At 50.2% G+C, this 18,334-nt stretch overlaps 2 protein-coding genes across 2 annotated transcripts; one reads left to right on the forward strand and one right to left on the reverse strand.

The window, feature by feature from the left end:
* Window positions 1-12,453: 12,453 nt before the first annotated feature.
* Window positions 12,454-14,865, forward strand: LOC128721967 (forkhead box protein C1-A). The gene is made up of 2 exons (XM_053815777.1): window positions 12,454-14,259; window positions 14,338-14,865. Exons 1-2 carry the CDS (start codon window positions 12,454-12,456, stop codon window positions 14,863-14,865), a joined length of 2,334 nt encoding a protein of 777 aa, XP_053671752.1.
* A 2,648-nt stretch (window positions 14,866-17,513) lies between these two features.
* LOC128731839 (electron transfer flavoprotein regulatory factor 1) lies at window positions 17,514-18,155 on the reverse strand. The gene is made up of 2 exons (XM_053824987.1): window positions 18,114-18,155; window positions 17,514-18,044 (listed from the first exon to the last, which is right to left on the reverse strand). Exons 1-2 carry the CDS (start codon window positions 18,153-18,155, stop codon window positions 17,835-17,837), a joined length of 252 nt encoding a protein of 83 aa, XP_053680962.1. The 3' UTR covers window positions 17,514-17,834.
* Between the last annotated feature and the right edge of the window lie 179 nt (window positions 18,156-18,334).

Here is an 18,334-nt window from a genome sequence, read left to right on the forward strand (position 1 = left end):
TTGCCACCACCGCCGCCAAGGACGTCGTGGCCTATTTTACGGCACACTACTCCCTTCGAGGGCACTTCCAAGGGTGCATTTAATTTCGCGCGTCCGCCGGACGTTCGTTGCGATCGCGATTCGGATATCGAATCGAAGGTAATTCAAATTCCGGTTCTAAAGGGCGGAAAAGGGCGCACTTAAAACAACAACAAAAAGAGGAGGAATCACTTTCGTTCGCTCAAGAACGATTAGAAACAATGAGAGAAAGAAAAAAAACACATTTACCGTACCATATCATATTCCCGAACGTGTGTGCGTGTGTGTGTTGAAGGGGGTTGCATATGCTTAACAGAAGTAGGTCATTTGGTGATGGCATTTCTTCGTGAGTAAATCGACGAAGAAAAAAAAAGCAGGACCTTTAAACAAAATGGTGACAAAAAAGCACATCGTGCGAAGAAGATCACCAAAAACCGCCGTTTGACTGTTCCGTCGTTGGTTCCTTCCATGAATGGCGATCGGTTGGTTGTTTTCCCGCGCGTTTGTATTTTTTTTATCCTTCCCTTTTTTTTCTTGCTTTTTGTCAACACTCCGCGCCGGGGTAACATTCCTCCAGCCAGCAGGTAACGATCCGTCCAGCGCGCCCTATATATAGCCCCGAACACCGAGGGAAAAGGATATCATCACCCCAGCGATGGCAGCAATATGTTACGCGTTTGTTGTTGGTCTGCCTTTTTGGTTTCCTTTTTCCCGTAGCAGCAGCAGCAGCAAAGGGTGTCCCTCGTTCCCATGCGGGCCGAAGGGAAATTAGGAAATCATTGCACTAAGGTCAGTTCCCAGCGATGACGACGGTGAAGGCAACAAACAAGAGACGACGCGAGTGGGTTGCCTTTCTCTGTCCTTCGGGCTACCTCCGGTTGCCGGTCAGAGGAAGGGAAGAAGGACTAAAAGAGGGAAAGCAGGATAGGGAAAGAGAGACGACGACAAAACACAACCGCTCGTAAATCTTGCCTGTAAGTTGCATTCTTTTACGACGGGAAGCGAAAGGGGCCTCCTCTGCTGGCTTGTGTTGACTTGGCGGGAAAATGCTGGAAATAAAACCCTGGACCCCTTGCGGGAAAAAAGGGATGCCAATAAAGCAATTAGAGAGATAGTTTTGCATTTAATCCGCATGCATCGCGCGTGAAGTGTCCTAGTTCAGGAAGGACAACACCGTTGGAGAGATCGTTCGATACCTCTCGAATTACGACACAAAACGAGCCCAAGCGCCTGGCGCTGGGGATTTTCCTTTTTTGGACCAACTCTTAGCAGCAGTTTGTGCGCACAAATGGTTGCTTTACAACCCGCGCGAGAAGCCCGACCATTTTTGTGTCAGAAATTGCCCACTCGGAATTGCAAATGTACCACCCATACCATGGCGCGATGCATCGTCAATCAGAGGGATATGCATTTTCCATCTCCTCCGTATGCGCTGGCCGAAGAAGTGTGGCGAAATCTTGTGGCCTTAACCCTCCCTAGTGTAGTGCTGGCGAGAATCGACCCACCCCGAAGTTCATGGCCCTTTAGGAAGCCACAGCTCCCGAACAAAACGAAAAAGGGGGCAGATCTTTTCTAAATCCCAGCTCTCACGATCGCAGAGAAGAACCCCTAGACACACGATGCGACCGATCACGTCCGTGTTCTCGCGAGATCGAATTCTTCGCGATCGCGCGCGCTGCCTTTTGTGGTGCTCCTTCGCGCCTTTGTGGGCGGTTTTGGGGGGGGCAGCGTTTGGCCCTCGTGTGCTGCACGGTGGGACGCTCTGGCCCGTGGCGATCGTATCTAGGCGTAGAATGAATGTTTTTCTTTTGTTTAGAAAATTAAATTACTTCCTCCCGGGTCTACCGGCGGCAGCGGCCCATGTAGAGAGAGGGTTCGGCGCTCGTTGGATGGGTTTCCTTTATGCTTTCGAATGGTCGTTTTTTTTTCCGAATTTACATATTTTTTACACAACTCTGGGGGGGCTCAGTTCGCTGCCCTCTGGGGCTAGCTGACCATTTTGTGCTCGAGTCGGTCTCGGACCGGAGGCGATTTTTGAGCATTTTTGACGTAATAACCGTTCGCATTCTGTTCTGGTGCAAAAACAAAACCCCGAGAGTCGAGCTTTTTCTGAGTGACCAAAACTTGTCCACTTCCTCCCGTCTTTGGGTTGCTCTTAAACTCTTTGGCCCCATCTTTGGCTTCCACAAAGTTAAGTGTTTAAGCTGCACCTCCCCGTTCCGTAAGCCACAAGACGAACCTCCTCTCCTCGAGTGAGGGCTTATTTTTGTAAATGTGCCAGGCAAATGTGATTTTTACGGCCGCCAGTTATGCAGTTCTCTCGGCCTGGAGAGCTCGCCCTGGAGGGGGCATCATTTTCTTACGATCCTCCTTCATTCCCGAAGGCCGCACTCTTTCCCGCTCGCTGGAGGGAAAACCTGTGGACAAACGACGGAGAGACGACGACGTAAGGAAAACAAAAATCATCCCCAGCCCCATGACACACACACACGAGGGGGACCCCTTTAAGACCCTCGGCACGAGATGCCCAACGGACCGAAGCGGCCAGAAGCAGCGTGGTGATTGGGTGGGAAAAGGGCTACATAAAAAACACCACCGGCCCCATCGCGGCACTGCGATGGTGGTGGTTCGTTGGGCTGTAGTGGATTTAAAATGCTTTTCCGTCAAACCCACCTCGATGCGGGTGGGTGGGTGGATCGGCACACGTGCAGGAAGCCAGGGGGGATGGGAAAGGGCGACACAGGAAGGCCCACAATAATGGGCCCCCCGATTGCAAGGGCAGAACGACGGAGCCCGGAGGATTGACTCTCCTGCCTTCCATGGTTCCAATCACACCCTTTCTTTTCGTCTCATTTCGGGCCAAACCAACCGAGGGTGGTTTTGCGGTGGCAGTGGTGTGTGGTGGTGGGTTTTGTGTGAAATATTTTCCTCCCTTAACTGGGCTCCAGCGTAAGAAGATACTCTCGTATGGTTCTCTCCAGCAGCTTTAGCATCGGGTGGGCAGAGTGGGCCACGAGGTGTATCCACCCCAAAAACAGAGAAGACGAGAGAAAAGCACAACGCAAAGCCCAAGAAACGCCGTCTTATACACCCTTCCACACACACACACACACAGGCCAATCGGTGAGGCGGGAGCAGAAGGAGAACCTCCAGAACGAAGGAACGATTTCAATGCCCAGCGATTTTCGTAAAGAAAAGCCAAGACAGGAACCGGTTTCTGTGCTCCCTTGTGTGGGAGGGAAGGGTTGGTAGTGACGGGGGGGGAGGAGGCTCTGCGGTTGTCCGATTCTCGGCCGGGTGCTTTAACGAGCCCACCTACCCCTTCACCTCATCCATCGTGATCTGTTTATGTGGAGGTTGTTGTGTTTTTTTTTCGTGTGTGTTTTCGTTGCCTTTTGCCTCTGTTTCTCCTGTGGGAGGGTTTTAAAGAGGAGGAGGAGAAGGAGTGGGAAGGTGTGACGGAGGAGAAGATTTTGTTCTTCTCTTTCATCACTCCCCCACTCAAAACCAACCATCCCCACTTCATCTGAAACAACCCCCAGAATGATGATCTTCTTTCCCGTGATCACGCGATCCCCGAGGGTGGTTTTAGTTTGACCGATGGAACATGTATCATTGCCGCCAGTATTCTACTCTGGATGATCTTGGTTCCCGAGAACGTTCCAGCTGGGTTCGTTCTTCCTCCAAACGGCGAGTTTCCGACCTAACCAAAGTCTTGCCGAGAGGCTGCCCAAAGCTCGTTCGTTCGTTACCTGTTGCTTTAAAAGGTACCCGCGAAAGGTACGCTGATCGATCTGAATTTCCCAAAAGCTCTTCTACATTTGATGCTCTTCTTTTTGTGCTCGTGTGTGTAGGTCCCTTTTTGCAACTTCATCCCACCTGCTTGCTGGAAAGAGAGTGCCTGTTCAGGCCAGGATACGTTTCTTTTCTTGCGCTTAAATCCTTTGATTTTCTCGCACCATTTCCATTGTCTTCCACAATCGCACTCGAAGGCAATTCAATGGGCAAAGTCATGGGGTCATTAGTCACGGTCTTCCCTAGGAGTGGGTAAAAGCTCCGGGATTTCGTTACCTGGTAACGAAATGTGTGAATCCTTGAATCGGTTGGTCGTGACCGTTAAGCTACAAATATATAAATGTGATATTTTTAACAAGTCACTTCACACTTGTCCGCCCGCACGAATGTGTTTTTTTTTCACTCAACCAAACCCAACACACACAGCTATGGGTTCTAATAGTTCATCAGAACGTAAAATGCCGGCACCTGCACTGGGGGGGGGTTGTTGAATAAAGTCGCACCAACGGGTGTTGATAACAGGCTCTTCGCCCGCGGCCGTCTGCCATTATTCTCATTCGGTTTTCGATTTTTTGGGCGGGAAAAAGCACACTATTCCGGTTATGTAGGGTGGAATAATACGCCACGAGAGTGGCATCGGTTGGTTGTCCGGGGTGTGCCTTATCTGCCTTTCAACCCCATCGCATAGTCGCATAGCCCGCACTCGGTCTCGGTTCTCGATCGAAACCGTCATACTACCGGCTTCGGTTAAGGAAAAACACCCCAAAAGGTCAAACACACACCGGGGGGTAGGGAGGGGGAGCTAGAACTCGCGGAGAAGAACTGCTCTCTTGGAGCGTTTCCACCCACGCTTTGCCCGACCGATAGAGCAGAGCGAGAGCAAGGACTCGTCGAAGGATTCATCCACGTGCCGCATGCGCACAACGTGTTCTCGTTGTTTTCCACCAATTTTCCACGACTTCGGTGGGTGGTTGTGTGCGTGTTGGGGGTGCAATGAGGAAGGAGAGTTTCCTTGTCATGTTTTCTATCCCCGACGACCTTCCCATGTTCCCTGCGATGAGCCGCAAGGGCTGAGAAGAGAGCCTGGAAAACACTAAAACACAACCACGCTATCATCGCGTATGGGCGCCTGGTACTTTCCGGAAGTGGCACGAGACTCCAAAACCCAATCGTCTGGGGGGGGGGGGGGGGGGGGGGGAGCCCACAATGTTTCGGGTCTCGGTCCACGTGGCAAACAGCCCACGCCGGCGGATGTCCGCCATTCCAGCCTCCAGGAAGTGGGTTTTGGCAACCGTTCACGAGGCTTCCTTTATCCCCACAAATCGTCCTTCCGATGGAACCGTGGCTCACTGAAACCGGAAGTCGATGGGGAAGGTGGAATCGAGAAGGAAGTAGATCCTTTTTGTCGAGTTCTGAGAGCAACCCGGCGTGCGTGCGTGTGTGAGAGTGTGTGTTGCAATCGATCGATAAACGAGAGCGCGTTCCGAAACACGATGGGGTTGGGTGTTCTCCTCGGCGTGTTCGGTACAGTTTCCGGTCGGAGTTTGCGCCCTGTGCGAGTGTTGGCGGCGCGAATTTTCCACCACCGGAAAATCTTGGCGCGAACGAGATACGGTCGAAATAATTTGAAAAATTGCCAAAATCACTTCACGCGGGGGGATGTTCCTTTGTGCGTTTTGTGTGCAATTTTTGGTTCGCTCGCAGGAACGGGCGGGGGCCATCTTTGGGTGGAAGGAGTTGTTGCCAGAAATGTGGTCTGATGGTGCCCTAACTTGTGGTGGCGTGGGTTGATTAATTGTTTTTTTTTTTCGCTTCCTGGTGTAAGTGAAAAACGCAGAACGACTCTGCTCGCGTTCAACTTTGCTAGCTGTTTGATGCATATACCGGAAATGGTTCCCTTTTTGCTGCCAATTGCAACGGTTCTCATCACCTCCGGGTTACGGGGAATTTGAGTTTGCCCAAATTGTCCTTTGCACTCTCATCCGCTCTCCCTCGAAAGTACAGGGGAGATGATGGCTAACTCTGGAGCCCACCAACAAGGATACGAATTTCATTTCGTCCTGGCGGATCGTTTCCGCCCATCGGTTTGATGATGAAAAATCCTCTTTAAAAACTTCACACATAACGCAATCTGTTTCTTCCCCCACTGTGGGGACGACCGATACATCCGCTAGGATACGCGCGCTAGGATGTGGTTGGATTTTCCCGCGTCGAAAAACGGGCGCTCGGCAAAGGCCGCATGCGCGCACGCCGGCGGCAAAACTTTCGTGTGTGTGATGAACCGCGCCGTCGTGGGGGCAGAACTTTGGTGAGGGTGGAAATTAGAAGGGAAAAGGACGAAAATTGGGGAGAGTTTTGAGCGGCTGAATAAGCGCAGATAAAGTTTTCCTCCCAATGCGGTACGGGGGATGATGTACCAACCCCCTTTGGTTGGAAGCCCGGAAAGGGTTTCAACCCTCGGTGATTCATTTGGTTACGACCGCCGAAAAAATACTATATCGTTACAAACGCCCCCGTAATGGGGCTTGTGTGTGTATGTGTGTGTGTGGGCTGATTGCTAGAGTAGGAATTTGTTTATCAGGTCTCAGGGTATGGAGAGAATGCTTCATCATTCATGCATTTTTCATAGAAAAACTTTCAAATAAAGAGATTGGATTGGATTAATGACTAAGAGGGTGATATGAAATATGTTTCATTCCGATGCTTTCCCCGTTCGGCAGGCGAAGGAATGTTTTTCGGAATTGTGCCCTGAGCGGAAACAAGATTTTAACGAAGTTTTGAAGGCGCTAGATAGTAAAATACCAAATCTAAGCTTAGTTTTGGTTCAATCAACGCCCAATTTTGTGAGCGGGAAAAAGCTGTTAAACTCGTCGTGCGTATCCTTTCATGTCGACTGTCGCGCTTGTTGCGATCCCTCAACGAACGACGATCCCCTAATCACGCGAAAGGGCTCGACTTTTCCCGCGGTCCCAACCGAAGAAGAACTGGTTGATCAGCGTCTCGCGTTTCCCACACTGACGAAGGAATTGGTTCAGTTTCAGAACCACAGACCGAATCACGATCAAGTGATGTTGTATTTCGTGTTTTTCCCACAAGACATCACCCCCGGCTTGGGCGTGAGTGCGCGAGAGAGAAAACGGAGGAAAATATGTAGTTTTTTTGTTGTTGTTATAACTTTCCCGAAACATAATTCTTTTCCCACGCAGCAAAACGGGAAGGACAAGCGCTCGCGATCGGTTTCGTGCTGAAGTTGAAAAACAAAGCAACAACCTGCTTCCGATCGAGTTCGACATGGCATTTAACGTGTTTCGGTGTAACGCCTCCTGAGAGCAAGCGCGCGCGCGCGAAGGTAAACGAGCCATGCTGCTGCGATCAGCATAAATATGCTCCCGAGCCCCAATGCTCGTACGTGGAATCATTGGTGCGAGGAAAACCCTAGGGAGAATGCAAGCTCTTTTCCCGTGTACGTGTTGTTGAGTAATTTTCGTTTGGTTCGAGAGGCGAATGGTTGACTCGAAAAACACACACACACACACTCCCTGTTATCGCATCGATAAACTATGCTCGCTCACGTGTAATTAATCAGTCAGTGGAAAGGGGGAAAAACGACACATCAAACACGAGGAAGGTGTGTGCTTTTTTACTGTCCCGATCAAAAAGTCCCACCGGGTGTAGCACGTGATCTGCGCTCCGTGACGAAGGATCGAACGATCGTAAGGAGAGCCGGCTCGGTGAGCAATGCGAGAAGCAGATGGCATCCACAAAAGGGCGCGTGCCGGTTTTCAGTACGCACGAAGAAGTGGAGAAGTTTTCATTCGTGGGGGAGAAAGTACGACTAAAGGAAAAAAAACAACACCGAACATATCGTGTATAGTCACTTGTCGTAGCACAACGTCCGTAAAGGAAGCAAGGAGCATCTGTCACAACTGCTTTCTGATGGCAGAAACGGCAGCTTGCTTGCGATTCACCTGCTCTCGTAGCTCTCGTAGCTTATTTTTAATTTTCTCAACATATGCAGCAACAAAAAAAGCAAAAATGGGGAAGCACCGAGCGCGCAGAGCACATCAAAGCCGCCAGCTTGGTTTAGGAGGCGATCGCAGGATCTTCTTGCGGGTCATGGAGATTGTTTGGTTTTAATTTCCTCTGGTTTTTCTTCGCCTGCGGACGACACGAGCAAGTTTGTTCAGGCGTAGTGCGCGCGTTCGGGAGTGATAAAACTTCTCCCCTACCGATATATGCTGCGTGTAGAGCAACAAGCAGTCGGTTTGGATTTTAAGGAGATTATTATTAGCGGTTTTCCACTTAACCAGCACTCTCGGTCGCTCTTTGTTTCAGAGCTCTTGAGCACGGGACGCGATCTTTTCCGGTTCTGGTTGCATTGAAACAGATGCTGATTGATGATTTGAGTGCCAGTGTCGTCCCATGTGTGTTAATATCGCCATGCCTCGTGCCTGGAACGTTTGCGCTTAAAGATCCCGCACCCAAAATCAGCACGGAGATGAAGTAATGACTCATATCACCAGCCCACACTGGCGTGATCCTTCTTCGTATGGTGCTGTACCGTTATGTTACGTGGGGGGGGTTGAGAAAAAAAGGGCGCGAAATTCAACGAATCAGCAAGAGGAGATAACACACAGCACAAAAAAAAACAATTCACCAGGCGCGACAACACATGTAAACATCTCGTGGGGAGTAATGACCCGCGTGAGCACTCGATTTGGCGCGCTTTTGGTGGGACTTCTACTGTGGGGGTTTTCTCGGGTGGGTGGGTGGGTGGGTGGTTTGTGGGAGCCGGTTTTTCGTCTCGTGGGTTCGGTTACACGCCGGAGGAACCTGGGAAGGGATTGACAACCAACCCCATCCGGACCCGAACTTTTTCCTCGCTCACGAACGAATAACAAACGGCCGCGTGCGGAGAGCAACGACGAGATATCCTTGCTCGTTTGCTTTGCTTTGCTTGAGAGCTGAGAAGCGACCGTCTCTCGTCATTTGAGGTGAATTCTTAACCGAATGATGGGGCAAATCATGACCACAATCATTCATCCATGCCTCGACTTCCTTTCGACCACCAGCAGAGCGCGATCCATCGCCGGAGGTTTGCTGATGTCACACGATGATGATGGTATCGCGAAAAAAAAACGACTCTTTGGAGGAGTCTTTCATCCCCAAAAAGTGCCCAAGACTTCGTTCCAGGCCCGCGCCACACACGCAGAGCGCGACTTGTACATGTGTGCGCGGGTTTCTTTCACGATTTTTCTGCCGGCATGTCGTATTTTTGGCGCGAAAATTGTTGCCACCCAGCCAGTCGAGAGAAAGCGATCTGTGACTTTGTTGGTGGGGGTTCGAAAATGGTTTGTACAAATATGGTTTGGAGTCTGTGAGGCTCGTGAGATTTCGCCTTCTAAGAGTGGAATAAAAACACCCAACGGCAGGCTTCCGGATTGGCCGAAAGTCTTCTCCCAAGAAGGTTTCAAGGGTTCTCCTCGCGATCTCTCGAGCTCGTGTGCTCCACCTTATTCGCAACACCAATCGACCTCCTGCAGAGTCCTTGTCTCCACGCGGCCGGTTTTTGGCGCGAAAATCTTCTTTCTTTTTGTCGACTTTACGAACCTTTCGTTCGTTCGTTTCTCGCAGACTGTGGCCGCCCGATTCACCCGTTCCGTTTCGAGGAAATGTGGTGTAACACTATGTGTTGCTGACCGGCAAAATTCCTTCGCCGGTGGTGTGCCTCGAACTCCACAATCGAGCAGTCTCTTCAAACCGGCCCTAATGCATCGGGCAATTCTCATCAACCCGTCCCAGAAATCCGATAGTATTCCTTCTTGCCGCCACACGCGAGAGGTTTGGGGATTATTTGCTTCCCGCAAACGGCAGGATGTTTTGATTTTTTTGTATCAATTTTCAATCCCCCCCTCACACTCGCTGATTTCATTTGACCGTTTTTCCCTTCCGGCTTTCGGGCGAGATTAGCTGCAACACTCCAACCCTGAATGATCTCACAAAAGGGGCAGCCTTCTTTCGACCCTTGTGCCTGCCCCATTCATAGCTCCTTCGCGGTTATCATCATTTCTGCACACTGTGTTCCCCGTCATCCCTTGCTGTGTGGTTTCGGTTTTCGCGCCAAAAATTTCGTGCCTCTCGACGCACACACACACACGTTGCCATCATCTGAGAGCATAACAAACGCGCAACACCCTCCACCGACGACAAGGGATGATAACGCGCGAGCCGCACGTCGTTGGGGAGTGAACACCACACCGCGCCCGTTTTGCTCTCGCGCTCTTTGTTGCAGCAGGGTTAGATTGTTTTGCTTTGCTCCACCTTGGCTCCACAGTGAGAGCGGTTTGGTGGCCACCGGACGGGGTGGCCATGCAAAGGGGGCGCGGGGGTGTTGAGAAAATTTGCGCGCGCGTTTTTTTTTGTACCATGGCCTCCTGCTCTCTGCTGTTGTAAAAGGCAGTTGGAGCTCGTCGTGCGAGTCGTCACCGCAGCCTGCTTCGATGTGGTTTGACTTTTTTTCGGTTAAAACCCCAGCAGCAGCAGGAAAAAAGGGCACATACTTTTCCACCCGTGTGCCCTGTGTGTGTGTGTGCCGTGTGTCGTAGTTGATCCTGTTCTGGAACGCGCGGCAAAAGGAAAAACAACCGGTGTGTGTGTGTGTGGAAATAGTTTTTCCGGGCTCATTCTTCGCTCCTGGTCGCTGGAATTGTGAGTGCGCGCGCGCGCGAGCCCTTTTCTATTACCTGTCACAAATTTTGTTCCCGTTTTTCCTCGTACGTCAATCGCGCGAGACCGTGGGGTGCAAAATTTTCATTTCCTAATCGCACCCACCATAATTCGGGGGAACGATAGAAGTGCCGTTTTTCCACTGATGACACCTCATTCCCGCAAATTCACCACAGAAAATTGCCCTCCAATGCGAAATGCTCATAAACGTGTGTGTGTGTGTGTGCGATTTGTTAGTGTCTCCCCGCGAGTTTGGAGAGTAGTCTCCATCGCGCGCGCTTTTTGTGTTGATTTTTTTTTGTTTTGTTCTTTTTACGTTATGCTCATTTTGCTGCTCTTCTCAGGCCACCACCCCGTTTTCCAAAACACACCCCCCCCCACCCCAGCTCGTTGGGGGTGAGTTGAGAGTCCGGGATGGTGCGCCCGGAGAGAAGGGCATCGCGGGAACGAACGAGCGCGAACGAGCGCTCCGAAACGTGGCTAAAAAGAGCGCACCAGTGTTCAGCACGCGTGAGCGCAACTTTTGACGTGACTGTACTTTCGCGGTGTCTCCTTTGCGCGGCTCTTTGTTGTGTGAGGCTACGCGCGTTTCCCCTCGGGTTTGCTTACGTTGATCGAGTGCGTATGCGCGTGTGTGTGTGTGTGTGTTTAGGGTGCCGGCCGGCCGGCCGGTCTTCTCTTCTTCCCAGCACTCATAGTGTTTCGGGTGAAGGGTAGGGTTTACATTACGCGCAGGGTTCCAGAACCTAAAGGGCGCTGGGTTCTCGTCGTCCTTGTCTGGCAAAAAGGATTCCCCTACCGGGTTGTGTAGGGCGTCTCGCTCGCTTGCACGCGAGCGGTTGAGTCTGCTGGATTGTTTGTCTGTGGGGGATTGGGTTGGAAGGGCGAAAGGAGGGCCACATCCCTTGTCCCAGGGTGGTTTCCTTTCCAGAGCGAACCTTTTCCCGCGCGCGCCCTGCTGCTTCTCGAGAGGGGTGGTGCGCCCTGGGTTTTTATGCTGCTTTTGCTGCTGCTGCTGCTGGGAATCCTCCAGGCTCACGGGTTTATATGCGGCGTAACGAAATGCGAGCCAGAACAGGAGGGGGCATCTCGGGTAAGGGCAGCGCGGCCGGAGGGAGGGTTGGTTCTCTTTCCATTTTTGTTTCCCTTTCTATCCGTCGGCCCTTTTTTTCCCTTCGCTCGTGTTTGCCTGTGTGCGTACATATGCCGGCCCAGCAAGCGAGGCAAAGAATTATCTACCACATCCTTTGTACACTTTTTTTCCTTATTTTTTTTTGTGTTACCCCGTCGTCCCGGGACCTCCTGTCTGTTTCCCACCCGGCGGTTGGTGTTCTCGGAGCCTGCCTGCTGCTGCTGCTGTTGCTGCTGGCCGACGACGGATGAAAATGGACGCATATTTTGCTGCTATCGCCCTTACGCGCGCGCGCGTTTCCTTTTGAACGAACTGTACTTTTTGGCCTGTTCCTTCCTTTGTTTGCTCCTCTCTCTGGCCTAGCAGCAGCAGTAGCCTAGGAGGGGTTGTGTGTGCCCTTGGGTGTGAGCAGAGCGGTGCAACGCTGTGTGAAGCGTAGTGAGAAGGGCCAGTTTTTATGGCATCGGAGCGCGGCTCACGAGGGTTTGTTTCGAGCAGGGTTGCTTCGAACGCTCGAATGCCATGCAATGCTTCGTACAAGCGCGCGAGCTTCTCGAATTATTGTTTGCACACAATCGATGCAATCGACGAGGTTTATGTGGAACTATTTTACTTATGGAATTGATGCACGAAAAGTGCACTATGATTTTCCTCGGGCCATGATTTTTCCCTGAACGTTTTTCTGTTTCGTGGCCAAAATGACGGCTTTTTGTTTCAAACAACAATCAGAACACGTAGAATGACCCTGTGCAATCTTGTTTTCTCCAATTCTCCAGAGCCCAATGTCGGACCTGTACATCTCCGACTCCATGCAGGACCTGCTGGACATGGACATCAAAACGGAAGTCACGACGGTGGTGGGTGGTGTGAACGAGTTCGTGTCACTGATGAACTACGACCTGCCATCACTCGAGCTAGACTCGAACTCACTCGACGGAGACAACTTCTTCAGTGGCGCGTTCACTACAGGCAGCAATGATCTGTATGCGGATGTAGGGACCTGCGCTAACCCGAACTACGTCATGCCCGTCCTGTCAGCGTCGTCAGCAGCCGTTGCCACCGCGAGTCTGTCACCGAGCTTCTCGACTGGAGCCGGCAACCTGCTGGCATCGCAGTCCTCCTCCATGAGCGCGCTACTGGCAGCCCAATCCCTGCTAAAGTCCCCGAAGCAGAATCTTAACCTCAACACGACAGTGCACGGAGCGGGCCCTAATCCGACGTTGCCGAGTCCGAAGGAGCGCAAGAGCCACCTCACGTTCTCACCAAACCTGCTCAAAGTGCCCATGGTGGTGCAGGAAGCGAAGAAGATGTCCAGCTTGGCGCAGATCACGCGAGTCACCGCAGCCAGCAGTAGTCCGGCGGTGGTTACGGCCACTCCGATTCAGAACGTGCGCAAGGATCTCAGCGCACAGATGGCGCTCAAGGAGGAGAAAATCATCGTTCGCAATGGCATCGTGAAGGCCAGCGCTAGCGAACACCTGGGAATGGGTGGTGGCCACACAACGACGGTGGCTGGTGACACGACGATCCACAAGACAACCACCGGCGCGACGGGACTCGGTGTAGGGCTTGGCAAAGGCAACACGATCAAGCTGGCGGCTGGTATCGGTGGGCTAACGTTCGCCAACAGCGTGCAGTTCAAGAACCTAAAGAGCGTACAGAAGATCACCAATGCGAGCGTGAACGGAGGTCTGAAGCGTGATGCGAGCCCACACCGACAGCTGAATGGCGGTGCATCCAGTCCGAAGACGTTCAACCGGGGTGTGATGATCGAGGGCAAAGCTGGTTCCGGTGGGATCATCATGCTTGGCAGCATGCCGCACGGATCACCAACAGCGATGGTCGCGAGGCAAGTCCAGCAGCGGGCGATGACTCCGACTGGTCCGAAGCAAAAGCCCGCCCATCTGGGCAAGGCTGGTAACGGTGAAGAGAGCGAATTTCCCAAACCGGCCTACTCGTACTCCTGTCTGATAGCGATGGCACTGAAGAACTCGCGATCCGGCTCACTGCCCGTGTCCGAGATCTACAGCTTCATGTGCGAGCACTTCCCGTACTTCAAGACGGCACCGACCGGGTGGAAGAACTCGGTCCGGCACAATCTGTCGCTGAACAAGTGCTTCGAGAAGATCGAGAAACCAGCCACGAACGGTGGCCAGCGTAAGGGATGTCTGTGGGCGATGAACCCGGCCAAGATCACGAAGATGGATGAGGAGGTGCAGAAGTGGTCTCGCAAGGACCCGCAGGCCATCCGTAGGGCGATGGTGCATCCGGAGCATCTCGAGGCGCTCGAACGGGGTGAGATGAAGCACGGTTCGACCGGTGACGATGACTTGGACGATGATCTGGAGAGTGACGGTGGTCCGTCCGACGTGGACGCCGAGGAGGTGGACGAGGAGGTGGTCGATCCGGACGAGGACGAGGAAGAAGACGAAGAGGACGAGGAAGAGGAAGAGGACGACGTGGAGCTGATCGAGCAGCACCACGAGACGATCGACGTGGATGCGGAAAGCTTCATCATCAACACGCCCGAGTCGTTGATCGACGGTGACGAGGATGGAACTGGAGAGCATGTGGATTTTGATCTCGAGGTAAGGACTCCTCGCGCAAGCTGGAGGGAAGCTGTGTTGAGGTTGACGCAACATTAACGAGAATATTCGTGATTTTAGGTGCCAGATTTCTACGAGAACATCAACGTAGACTCCAAGGACAGCACGTTAGCGATGGATTTCACGCAGCAGGATCTTTTGTCACTGGAAGATGAGGACGAATCACTGTACATTGGTCAACTGCAGCAGCAGCACCGGCTCGGCGGTGGTGCCGTAACCATCGCCCAACAGCCTCAGGTGCTCCACCAGACGCAGATTATACCTCACCACCGGCAAGCGTCGTCACAGCAACCGCTGGCGAAACGGGCGCGACTTGACGTTAACTACTCTATCTCGTCACCTGCCCAGAACGGCACGGCGAATCTCGTGAATGTCATATCCAGCCGCCAGCCGACGATAGTGAACGGTATCAGCAACGGTAACACCGTCACAGTGACCACCGTCAATGGTAACAACGCTATGGGGATGAGCTTTCAGCAACAATTCCAGCAGCAGAGCACACTTCAGCACCAGCAGCAGATCCGGCAGCAACAGCACCAACAAGGGACCGTGAGGAGAAAAATACCCATGATAACGCGGTTAGTGTAAGCGGGTTTGATGGGTTGGGTGGAGGCTGATGATTTTACAATTTGCTCTGGTGAGTTGCACACCCGACACGCACGCGCTTTTCGTAGCCGTTGTTGTGTTTTGATGGGAGAAGGCAAAGCTAAATCACCAGCCAAATGCGGTTTGTTGCTAAAGGCCAGCGCTGATTGTTGTCTCAGGCATCTGTTGCAAGCGCATTGAAACCGTACGAAATTGTAGTTTTGAAGTGGCATTTGAAATGCATGCCCCCTGTAATGCAAGAAGCCTGGAAAAGGATCCACACCGCAAACAGGCGTTGTGGCGATGTTTTCTTTCAGTTTCAATGTAGAGTAAGTATGGTCTAATACCAGAACACGGAAGCCACAGAGAGGCCCCGAGGAGCTAGCAAACGTAGTTGCCGGCTCCATGACCAAGCCAGCTGATGGTTCCCTCGATGCCACGCACTCAACGTTCGCAAATATCTAACTTGTTCGAAAATTTCGAAGCATTTAAGCCACAATCTACAGTGTGGCAAAATAGTGTGATTTTCTTTTTTGCTCCATGTTCCGTACACTGCCACATATTCGTGATCGAAACGATGAAGCGCACCAAAATACAATCATTTTTTTTTTCAGCTGAAAGCTATACCATACACTCGGGGTGCACATTATGATTTTGATACCAACATATTAAACAAAAAAAAACAGAAAAATAAGGACAACTGCTGAATGCTTCGAATAGAGGGTGCAGAACGTTGATTTGATACGCAATTTATCGTGCGAATTCGTATCTGTAAAGTAGACTTATAAGAGGGAAGCCAGTTTCAGTTTGAATCAGAGTACTGCATTAAAACGATGTTGTTGGAGTTCCCTGTATCATTTAGGAACAGGCAATTGATTGGCGCGACGAGTTCTAACATCACCAAAAGACACCTCCCAGCGATGTTTCGGATCCTTAGCACTCGTCGAGCTAATCAGTTGTCCTGGGTGACAATGGGGCGAGCGGATGCAACGTTAATGCTCCCAAATGCAGCACTCTCGTTCGACACATGACCACCAATCAACATTAACGGTATCATGCGCGAGATAAAATCATACAAACTTACACTACATACACATTTGTATACCTGATAATAGTTAGGGCCTGTACAATCTCGTGCTCCAATAACGCGGACGAAGCACGTTTTAGTTGGTTGTTATTGTTTCTAAAGCATAGGGATGGAGGAATCCATTTACGCGTGAAATAATTCCGAGTAAACATTTGCCAGTGCAGTATTTCAAACAGTTTGTGGATGGGTTTATTGAAGAGAATGAGGAGAATGGGAAAGTAGTGGGACAGACGCGGAGAGCCATCGATAGTTCATATCAATTTTCCAGACGTAAAAAGAAAAGATGCAGGAGAGGCAAACTAAACCGATTCGTGCTTTGCTTGGGCGTTCAGAAAATTGATTTGAAATATCGATAGGGACTCTCCACCGTCGAAGCGTCTACGGGGGGAAGAAAATAATTTCCGAACGAACAAAATCCGTATCTGCTCCAGGCTCGGATGATGCGAAAAATAAGATAAACAAATTACACAATCCATCAGTACAAAGTCGTTTAAGGCGCCAATCGCATCACTAAAGCACTGTAGGACACTTTGGAGCACCTGACTCTAAGATGAGTGTCGTATTTTTTGGCACGTCCTTTAGCGGTGAGATGGTGTATTTTAATTTTTGAGCTTTACACAATTCATTCAAACGACAACGTGCGCCGGAAAGCACACGACGAAACCCCTGCCGGGTGTTGATGTCTCGTATGTTAGATAGTATTTTTTTCATTCTGTTTTTGTTGTAAGTCTCAACAGTCTAATGTAGTTTTTCTTTTGCCTGTAAGTAACTAAGCTTATTTTATGTTGTACAGTACAACTATAAAGGAACGGTTTCGGCGGAGGACTAGAATCCGAGGTACGAGAAGAAGAAAAAGCAAAATTAAAATAGCGGTAAACTTTCTTTCTCTTAATTTTTGTACCTCTCTTTTGGCGCTACAATTACAACTGATCTATTTGCCCTTGGCTATTCTTCTACAGCCAGCCGTTCGCTGCTAGTACGAGGGCTATCGTACAAAACGTGAAGACGATGTGATGATAAAACGTTGAACATATAAAGTAGCATTTAAGCATTTGCCGCACGGGAAGCGGAAGCGAGGGAAATCAATCATTCATAAACTGTACATTATGTCATTCATGTTAAGAAACCATACTTGAGCGTGCCGATAAAGGAGCTGGAGGAAGGCAAGTCTTAAAATTTTTGTATCAAAAACTAAAGTACTTTTGAAGTGGAGAAGAAAACAAAAAAAAACTCATATGCGTCAAACAATAAAAAAGAATAAAAAAACTATTTAAAACGGAAAAAATGCGATGTTTGTTTTAGTATGTATCAAAGATAATCAGAAGTTATTCTCTTATTTATACTTTTTACTAAATTAATATAATTTAATTACAATTTTTAGAGTTGGAATCCTTAGCGGTTTTTTGATTGACTTAATAAAATTTCTAGTTATTCTCTCGACATAGTTGGACATAGTTATAACAAACAAAATTAAATGATAGTTTTTGCATGAACAGGCTGATACGTTTGATTAAAACATGACCATTGATTAGAATCTGTAGCAAGAAATGTATTTACATCCTTATAAACATGTGAATGGTTTTAATTTTACACTTCATATGAGTAGTACAAGTAGTTGTAGTTTGCTTCTTGAGGTTCCAATCTTATGATCCCCACTGATTTGTGCACTTTTTGCTGTAGAATGTTTACTGCTCTTCGATGCCGCTTTGCACCACTTTGGAGAACAACCTCTACTCCGTGTTGTGAAGGGCATATTAATGATCTCTTCTCTTATCAGCGACAGCATCAGCGGAAGCAGTACAAAGGTTACCGTAACTCATCCTATCGTCACCACTTTTGTACTGATCTTCACTATTTTCCGTGAGAGATCGCCGCACGTTGGGTATCATTTTTCGTCGTAGTACCTACGCTTCATCGCTCGGTACTTCCGCAGGCTGTACAGGGCTTCAATTTCTTTGACCACGTACTCGCCAAGCCCGATGGCCTTTTCGATTTTCTCCGGGTCCGTTTCGGAGCTCTGTTTCTTGAACGCATTGTAGCAACGCTGGCGAAACTTCTCTGGCCCACCCGGATACTCGCGGCCCATGTACTGCAGCTGCATCCACAATCGAAAAGTACCAATTAGCTGAATGTGCTGGCATTGTTCTTCGAATGAGCTTCTTACCCGCTTGTAAAGATCCAACACACGCCGCCGATGGTCTCCCATTGCGAAACAACGAACCGATGTTGCGCAAATGAAAATGTCAACAAAAACAAACACCACCCGCCTCGCAGCTGTCAAAGTGTGCTCACGAACACCAATGCCAAACAACGTTAGGCTTCATATATTTGGGAACGAATTTCGAGCACTAGTTCGTCCTGGCGATTGCCAGCAGGATTTCAGTG

This window comes from Anopheles nili, chromosome 2 (assembly GCF_943737925.1).
Source record: "Anopheles nili chromosome 2, idAnoNiliSN_F5_01, whole genome shotgun sequence".
Lineage (NCBI taxonomy): Eukaryota > Metazoa > Arthropoda > Insecta > Diptera > Culicidae > Anopheles > Anopheles nili.